A 9444-nucleotide genomic window follows, 5' to 3' on the forward strand; every position below is an offset into this window, starting at 1 on the left:
TGTTTGATGGACTTGTAAAAGGCGCGAGTGTGCGAGAGAAAAAAAGACTGCAATCACGGTTGGCAGATTAACTGGCTAGTGAAATGCTAGCGTGTTGTGCAAGCGGTAGCGATTTAGATTAAAGCTAGCGATGTCAGATCAATGTTTCAGACAAAATTAGATAATATCAATATATTGCGATGTAGCGTATGGACAGGACTCATGATTACTTGTCATTATAAATTTTGGGAAAGCTTTTAGCTTTTAACCTGGTAAATATAATTCACTAACTGGAGCCACCTGGTCTGTAAGAGACATCCTCCTGGGGTGTTTTATGACCCCCCCAGAAAGCAAAGAATAACACCAAATGGACCCCGAAGAGCTCCGAAAACCTTGGTCAAATTGCTTTCTGACACTTTCATGCCAGCATGAAATTTAACAGAACATGGCTAGGATCCTCACTGGCAGACCACAACGATTGCTATCAATCTTCCCCCTTCCCTGCAAACGAAGGCCCAGGTGGTCTGTCCATACACACACACACACACACACACACACAACACACAAAGACACACACTCACCTACAAACACGTCCTTTGATTGTAATTTAGAATAGAAACCACCTTCTAATGTATGTACATTCCTATATGCATGTGTGATTAGTTTTTGCTTTATAATAGAGGTGTGACTTTCTAATGCATAGCCTTGAATTATAAATGTTCTAGTTTAAGAATGTTCGCCGGCATCCTTGGGTAATCAGACCCCCCTCCCCACTTTGGTTAGGTTGATAAAGATTTGTATAACCCTAACGGAATGTCAACAAGCCAGGAATCTCACTGAGATTCTGGCAGAGGAGCAGAATTAAAGTGTTCATCCTAGATATTTTATATGTATAACCATTGAAGAAATATGTAAACCTGAATGTAATTTCTCTTTTCCACGATTGTTCTTCTCTGTGATGGGTTTTTGTATTCTTGTAAACCTTAAAGGAATAATGTTTCAGATGTGCACACTGTTGCAATCATAGATATGCCATGTGGATCTTTTTAAAAGTCCAATTTTCATTCCCATTTGTAAATGTACATCACATTTTGGGTTAATCTTATTCCTAGATTGTTAGTTGAACTCTTAATGCTTATTTTACAGAATAAGAAGTCATTTCTATGCCGTAGCTTTTAAACATACCAAATGTGGTCTTGAATTGAACCTCCATATACCCGTAGGAAAGATATGGGTACCAAATTATGATAAAATGCATTTTACTGCAGTTATAATTGTTTGAAGTAGAAATGGCATGATCCTAAGACTGTCATAAAACATGCAAATCGAACTCCTAAGTGAGACAAAGAAAATTTCTCCCGCCTGGAATTTTGTCTTGTTTTGTTCCTGCTTTTTTGTTATTTTTCTTTCTCGTACGAGTCTCTTCATTTTATTTTACTTAAACTTTGTTTTGTTTTAGTCGTAACTCCGACTTCTTGTTTTAATAGTCTAGTGTTCCTTCACTTACACCTCAAAGTGAAACGAACTTAAATCAAGTCTTAGCAGCTCACACGTGAACCGTTTTGAAACTCCCGCTCCGACGCGCACTCAGGAAGAACCAAAGACCGTTTCAAACGGACACGCAGGCATCGGCTACTCGCTGTCCACCTCCAACCACAAGGTTTTCAATGCAAGTATTTTTGATCTCTTACCAAGATTTAAATGCGTATTACATTTCCCTGTTTAAGGTGATTTTGATAATTTGCTGGTTCTCAAAGGCTATACATTGTGATTTGTTTACCACTCTGCAATCTGCTGTTTTTCCTTTCTGTTTATTTTACTTTTATTTTACTGTCTCATATATATATATATATATTCTTTGTTAGATGTAGTTGTAACGTTGCCTTCATAATCGCATTTTATTAAAACTGATTATACTCTTGATTGTCTTTGTTTTGCTGCTCACGGAACAAAGCCTCTTAAATGTGTTCGATCTTATAGCTACAAGCTCGATAAATTTGTGAATGACCTACAAGTTAATAATCTTGTGAACAAGACAATTATTCTCTGTGGCCAAGAGAATAGTTTTTTAGATATATCTCCTTGATAGTTGATAAGAACATCACATAATTCGTTTGGCGGACAAACGGATTATCTGATGATTTGATTTGCTTTTAGTAGGCATTCACAAATTCAAATTATAGCCCTTCTGTGTGTTCATAATTAATTTCAATTCGTTGGAATTGACTGTCTATATACAGAGATCTAACTATATGGGCTGTGTATTACCTTTTGGGTAATTTTAAATTGTGTAAGTGATAGCCAGTATGATTAGTTATTGATTTATTAATTTCATAAATGAAAATGGGCTTCCTTGGGCTATTCCATTTGACTTTTTAAGGTCCTATGATTGAGGAATGTGTTTCCTTTTTGGTCAATCAGTAAGTAGAGTGTTTTTTTTTTCTCAGTATTACCAAAACCAGAGTGTACATTTATTTAATGTATAACTATGATATGGAGTGTGTTGAGCATTGGGTTATTCATGCTAATTGTGAATGTGTCGTCTATTTAGATGGACCTTTTTATTCCTGTGCTTTCTTACATGGATGAAAGTACTTGCTTCAGCTAACTTTCTGCTTTACGGTTGGGTGCTTGGATTATGACGCCTGGCCGCTTAACGTGAGCACTAGAGGGTTTGGATTGCACTTGTGGAAGACAGGAGGACACTTTTACTAGTTGCAACCTTGGGACTATCAAGTTAAAAGTGTGGACTTTTGCAAGGACATTTCATCCATTACCAAGCTATGTCGGCTTCACCATCAGCTAACTTGAGTAATTCACTTTTCCAGTCAAGATTCCCAAACGCTTAGCTTTTCTTGTTTGATGTCTGATGTAACTGATGTTTTCCTGTTTTCTATCTTGTTTATTATTTTGTTTTGTTTGGTTTGTGTATAATGTAAAAGTTTGAGATTTTGGGTTGGTGAATACCTTATAAATGTGAAGCTTGGGTCTGATTTTTCAGAAGTATTGCTGAGTAAACCAGAGCAAACTAGTCTTTATCTTTACCTAAGTTAATATCAAGCCTTGCCATCTCTACTCTGATATATAACTTAAGTCCAAAAAGGGGTAAGGGTTATACAGTGTAGCTTCAGGGGCGGAGCCAGAGGGGTGGCTTGGGGTGGCCCATGCCACCCCTGAGATTCGATTGGCCACCCCAGGTGCCACCCCAAATCCTACTCTATGATTGGCCATTAACGTGGTCAAAGGCGGAACCTTTGTTGACGCACTTGCTGCCTTTAAATCAGCACGGGAGCTTGGACAGTCAGACACCAGAACTCAGAAATGTAAGTAGCAAGTGTTTGATGTAAGCTAACCAACAATACATGGCTTATTGTTTTTTAGCATGTGAGTTTACAGCACTACTACTTGTGCTAGCACGCAAAGATATCTATTTACCTATCACATCTGCCTTGATATCTAATCGCACACACAGCCCAGTATCACGTCTGTTGAATCACGTCATGTAGGCTAATTTATCTACTGTACCTGCCTATTCTGCCTACTCAGTCGACATTTGCTAGGTCATTAACTGTTAACTGTAGGCTACTTTTGTAAAAAGCATTTAATGATTTATCATTAGCAGATTATCAGACGCAATTTTGTGCAAAAAAACTTAGCCTACATTATATTTTAACCAAGGAACCAAATTAAACACGCCAGCAAGGTGGCTCGCCCCTACCTTCAGTAAGTTAGGCTTAGGCTATATTCCCAGATAAATTCCACGCAGGGTTTCGTTTTTGTTTGTTCTATATATACAGTCAATGTTTTCAAGCCCTGTGTTGCTAACATACCTAGGCTGTGAAATTAAGGTCTAGCCAGAGAATGTCTAATATGGCGAGAAGTTTCACTCTCAGTACACTTCCGGCTTCTGAACTGGTTGCAGTTCCACTCTGATTCCATATGAGGGCGCTCACAGGACGAGTGCAGAATGAATGGAGGTCTATGGCGCTATACCAATAAAAATCCACTTTTCTCAGGATATAATTTTTTGTCTAGTAATTTGAATGTTGTATTCGAAAGGAGATGCAAATAAATTACAGATTGCTGGGTGTTAGATTTTTTTTGAGTCACTTATTTGCTTTAAAAAGTATTTTAAAGTGTCAATGACGTCATATACATGTACGACCAGAAATACTGCTTCACGGCAATCCTTCAGTCACTTTGGTGCGTTCGCGCTCTGCACTTTCTTTTCACTCGAGGCATCGACAACACAGCTGACACAGGTAAACACACTTGCTAGAAGAGTTTTTGTTTTGTTTGTTTCTGGTCCCGCTGCGGATGACACGATGCCATCAAGCGGGATCTCTGGTCGTAATCAGTCCTTCACTGACCAATCAGCGTTCATTAGCAGAATGCTAGCGTGTTATGGGCAACAACAACTCAACTTGTAAGAAATCGAAAGGACATAAGTACTCGTTCATTCAACTTTCGACCTAAAACCCATGTTGAACTTGCAAAATCTACAATCAGATTTGAGATTTATCAACGGCAATCGGGTGAAAGAGATACATTTAGCCGTCTAGCCCCATAGACTCCCATTCATTTTGCACTCATGGCGATCGCCCCCCAGTGGAACTCTGGTGGTACTACAACCAAAATTCGGTACAATAGAGCTTAATAGGGAGTGGGCAGGCTCTCCGTAGACGGGCTCTGGTCTAGCCTACTGGTGGGTTTAATTGAATTTGAGTAATAGGATATGCAACCATTTACATCTGGCGATAGTTATTTGTGCTCGCCAAAATCATAGAAATTATCACTACAAGACACTTACAGTATCTCCTGTAATAGACAGATTTTCTTCGAGTTGTTAGGCTTTAGAGCATTTATTTTAACAAATGACATGGAAAACATAATTCATTTCACCCACATATCCTTATGCACAATGCACAACAATTTAGCTTAAACCGTGAGAATCAAGCAAACCTCACGGGCGTCAGGGCCTTAAAGTGACAGGCACTGAATTCGACTTGCACATCACCAATGCAGTAATGACATGAAAGAGTAGTCTATATCGTTTAAACTTTATAAATAGTAATAGTTTAGCTCACAGGTCAGATGTGGCCTTTGATTAAGCTTTAATTTGGTGTAATTAATTGTAAATAATACGTTCTTTGTTGTGCATTGTGCCATTTTCATTTCAATTTTTAATAATAATGTAAGTAATAATTACTAATAATGTAAATGAAAAAAAAAAAAAGTATTTAATCGGTGTTTATTTAGCCTAGGGGTTGGTTGGACTGTTCTGAAGGAAATCTGACTTCATTGCAGTATGAAAAGGAACCAGAATATCCAACAGTTCTTTGTTAGCAAGAAAAGCAAAACTGATGAAGACAGTGAACTGATCAGAGCAGCTGACGTTAGCAGTACCAGCAGTGGTTCAGATAATGTTAGCGAGTCAGATCAGGATGATGACAGGCAGGGTGAAGCGACTGAGCTAGCAGCTTCACCTGATGACCTGGGTATGTAAAATCTAGAATTACATTTTATGGTATCATTGATTTAATAAGCTATGTATTTGAAAAAAAAAAAAAAAAAATATTAACAGCATTTTTATTTAGCCTACACAAAATAAAAATGTTTAGGCATCTAAGTGAAATCATGTGAAATCATTCTAAATGCTATTTCAGATTCAGACAAGGGTGCTGGAGACACTTCAGATCCTTATAAGGGTATGACATCTCAGCTATATCTGATTGAATTGCACTTGTTTTAGTTAATACAACAAAATTTATTTTACATTTAAATTTAGGTCCATCATCATCATCATCTTGTCTCACTGGTTGTCCACTTGCTGCTACAAACCCAACCCCTGGACCTCATGGTGTAGTACAAGTATGTTTTATCCTGGTTAAAATATATATAGAAAACACATGTTTGTATGATTTGCTGAATTACTTTTGTTCTTTCCAGACATCTCCCAATCAAGGGCAGCAGATCCAACTCAACCTGTGCTGAGGATGTTTCCCAAGACCACACAAGGTCAGAGAAGAAGGGCATTCAACCCGCAGTGGTACAGCAAGTATTCTTGGTTAGAGTACTCTGTAAGCAAAGATTCAGCTTACTGTTATGCATGTAGACATTCCTCACTCCCTTCAGCGTCAGAATCAGTATTTACGTCCCAGGCAGGTTTTTCACATTGGAAGAAAGCGCTGTATAAAGATGGAGGCCTTACATTGCATGACCGGTCTGACAGTCACGTTAATGCAATGTTTGCTTGGCGAGAATATAAGAATCGTATGCTGTCTGATTCTGGGTTAATGGATTTAATTGATCAAGAGTACAAAAGAAAAGTTGAGGAGAACAGGAGATACATAAAAACAATTGCAGAGGTTCTGTTGTTAACAGCAACTCAAAAGCAGGCTCAGAGGGGCCATCGGGAGTCAGAGGACTCTGACAATAGGGGGAATTTCATAGAAACTCTAACTGTGATTGCTAATCATGATGCCCTTATAAGTGAGAAAATGAGCGAAAAGGGGAATGCAAAGTACACATCTGGAACCATACAGAATGAAATTCTGGAGTGTCTTGCAAACATGGTGAGGGATGCCATTGTAAAGGAGGTGAAGGACAGTGAGGTTTTCTCAGTAATTGCAGATGAAAGCAAATACCTCCAGAAAAAGGTCGTTGGTAGTGAGATATTACTACAGTGGGGCTATATACATGAAAGTTTCCTTGACTTTCAGCATGCTCAGGATTTGGATGCTAAGGGACTTAGTGATAAAATCATACAATGCCTTGAAAAATATGGGCTCAATTACAAGGATAACCTGATTGGGCAAGGCTATGATGGAGCAGCTGTGATGAGTGGGAAACACTCTGGTGTGGCAGCCAGAATTCAGGCAGAGGCTAAACAGGCATTTTATGTCCACTGTAATGCCCACTGCCTGAATCTAGTCTTAGTGGACACAGTGAAGTCAGTGGCAGAGGTAGATTGTTTCTTCACCCTCCTCCAAAGACTCTATGTGTATATGACCGGGTCCTATGTACATCAAAAATGGCTGGAGGTTCAAAAAGATATGTATGGTGGCCAATGCAGAGAGTTGCAAAAACTGAGTGATACACGATGGGCGTGTAGAGCAGTGGCTTGCAGGAACTTATTGGATAGATTACCAGCCGTCCTGCATGTTCTTGAGCAGATCAGTTCAGAGGACAATGGGGACAGATCTGTTGATGCTCGAGGTTTATTAGCACAGATTGACCTTACATTCATAGCCTTACTGACAACTTTCCAAAAACTCCTTGGAACCACAAAGCGACTCTCTGAGTGAGATGGACAGAAGGTTTTCAAAGTCAAACTGTGTACTCATGAATGGGATACAGGCACTGAACCCTCAAAGCTGTACATTCCTAGACAAGGGTCAAGTCTTAGAATTAGGTGATTTGTATGGCAGTGATCAAGAGGACTTGACTTGACATGAGCTGCATCAGGCCAGAAGGGTTGTAAAGAGAAAGATGGACAGTGGGGCAGTACAATTGGGAAGTGTTACAGACTTCACTGTATTTTTGGAACCCTATAAAGAGGTGTTCCCTGACCTCTTTAGGCTTTGCAAGGTTGCCACAGCTATCCCAGTGAGTACTGCAGGCTGTGAACGGAGCTTCTCAGCCCTGAAGCTAATAAAGACACACTTGCGGACCACCATGGTTGATGGTAGGCTTAGCCACTTAGGTGTGTTAAGTATTGAATCCAGGAGAGCAAAAGCTTTAAATATGGATGACTTTATCAAGGTTTTCGCCAGCTCACACAAAAATTGGCGCATTCAGTTGTTTTAACACCAATATATAGATGGGCAAACAAATTGTAATTCATTGTTCCATGAATAAATAGTATTTAGCTGAGAACTTGGATTTTGGATGTTAACAGCTATAGAAATTTCATTTCATTTCATTTATTTATTCTCTTTTCATGGTAATGCAACACGAAATGCCACAACAACAATCCACACAAACACAACAAAAATACATTCCATGACAAGAAGAACAGGAGTAGGATGAAGAAAAAAAAATCTTATAAACTCCTACCCCATTCTTATAATAAGAAAGTTACAAATTAGATGGCCTAACCGACATGAAAAAAAAAAAAAAAAAATAACAACGACAAAAAAAAAAAATGAAAAATAACGCAGACCAGATGTAATCTACTTACATTTTTAACAATTTTCCTTAATTTTTTTTGTTTGTTTTACTATTAATTCTGCTTACACAACACTAAACAAACAAAAACAACATTAATGCAATAATGACAACTCTGGCATCAAAGACAATGACGAGACCATGATCATTCATATTGTAGTTTTAAGAATTTTCACCATCATCTTTATACGTAAAAGTATCTTCTCTTTATACTTATATTTAAATCGAACTATATTTGAACAACATTTTAAATCATTCTCAAGACAATTCCATCTTTTCACACCAGAAATTGAAACACACATTTGTTTGAGGGTATTTCCAGCAAAAGGTTGTTTAAAATCATTATTTCTTCTACTTGTCTCACTATTTACAGTAAAAAGGGTTTGCAGTCCATGTGGTAACAAGCAATGTTTTGCTTTATGAACAACTAATAAAGTTTGTAAAGAAACCAAGTCCTTCAATTTAAGTAGTCCTGACCTCAGAAACAGTCCTGTAGTATGTTCTCTTGGAGCAACTCCATTAATTATCCTTATTGCCCTTTTTTGCAAAATAAATAAGGGCATTAAATTAGTAAAATATGAATTACCCCATACCTCCAAACAATACATCAAATAGGGCAAAATAAAGGAACAATAAAGGATTCTCATTGCTTTATAATTTAACATAAACTTTACTTTACTCAAAACAGCAATATTTTTACACATTTTATTTCTTACGTAGGCTATGTGTGATTTCCATTTAAATTTTTCATCAATGAGTACTCCTAAAAACCTAAATTCTGACACTCTCTCAATAGTTATTCCATTTAGAATCAAACAAACATTATCAGGACATTTTTGATTCGTAAACAACATAAATTTAGTTTTACTTAAATTTAACGACAGTTTATTTTTGTTAAACCATTTCTGAAGTAGGACCAATTCTTGTTCAATAGTTTTGATTAAGATTTTTAAGTTCTTCCCCGATACAAAAAAATTTGTATCGTCCGCAAAAAGAACAAAACGTAAAGTCTTTCATTCATCACAGAGATCATTAATGTATAAAATAAATAATTTAGGCCCCAACACAGAGCCTTGAGGGACTCCACACTGTATTGTTTCCAACTTAGATTCATGGCCTAAATACTCTACATATTGTTGTCTATTTTCTAAATAACTAATAATCCAATTTAACACTACACCTCTAATTCCATATGTCTGTAATTTAGATATCAATATTCCATGATCGAGAGTGTCAAAGGCCTTTTTAAGGTCAATAAAAACTCCAACTGTGTGATTTTTATTCTCCAATTCTGTA

General features: G+C 37.5%; 1 protein-coding gene across 4 annotated transcripts; it reads left to right on the plus strand.

The window, feature by feature from the left end:
• The first annotated feature begins 3238 nt into the window (after positions 1 to 3238).
• LOC308685756 (zinc finger MYM-type protein 1-like) lies at positions 3239 to 8086 on the plus strand. Of its 4 annotated transcripts, XR_014029485.1 has the most exons (4): positions 3251 to 3302; positions 5646 to 5687; positions 5768 to 5850; positions 5929 to 8086. XR_014029485.1 is itself a non-coding variant. In XM_081357714.1 (3 exons), exon 3 carries the CDS (start codon positions 5976 to 5978, stop codon positions 7284 to 7286), a length of 1311 nt encoding a protein of 436 aa, XP_081213840.1. In that variant the 5' UTR covers positions 3239 to 3302; positions 5646 to 5850; positions 5929 to 5975; the 3' UTR covers positions 7287 to 8086. The 4 variants fall into 4 exon arrangements, 3 of the variants coding, with proteins under 3 accessions (XP_081213840.1, XP_081213838.1, XP_081213839.1); XM_081357714.1 differs by having other exon boundaries at positions 3239 to 3302; positions 5646 to 5850; XM_081357712.1 differs by lacking the exon at positions 5646 to 5687 and having other exon boundaries at positions 3248 to 3302.
• The last annotated feature ends 1358 nt before the right edge of the window (positions 8087 to 9444 follow it).

The sequence above is a fragment of the Scardinius erythrophthalmus genome (assembly GCF_964197995.2).
Source record: "Scardinius erythrophthalmus genome assembly, chromosome: 2".
Lineage (NCBI taxonomy): Eukaryota > Metazoa > Chordata > Actinopteri > Cypriniformes > Leuciscidae > Scardinius > Scardinius erythrophthalmus.

What these genes read in the sequence shown, in the direction of transcription:
- LOC308685756 (XM_081357712.1), top strand. An exon ending in GACCTCATGGTGTAGTACAA is followed by an intron (nt 5,851 to 5,928) that starts GTATGTTTTATC and finishes TGTTCTTTCCAG; the next exon opens with ACATCTCCCAATCAAGGGCA.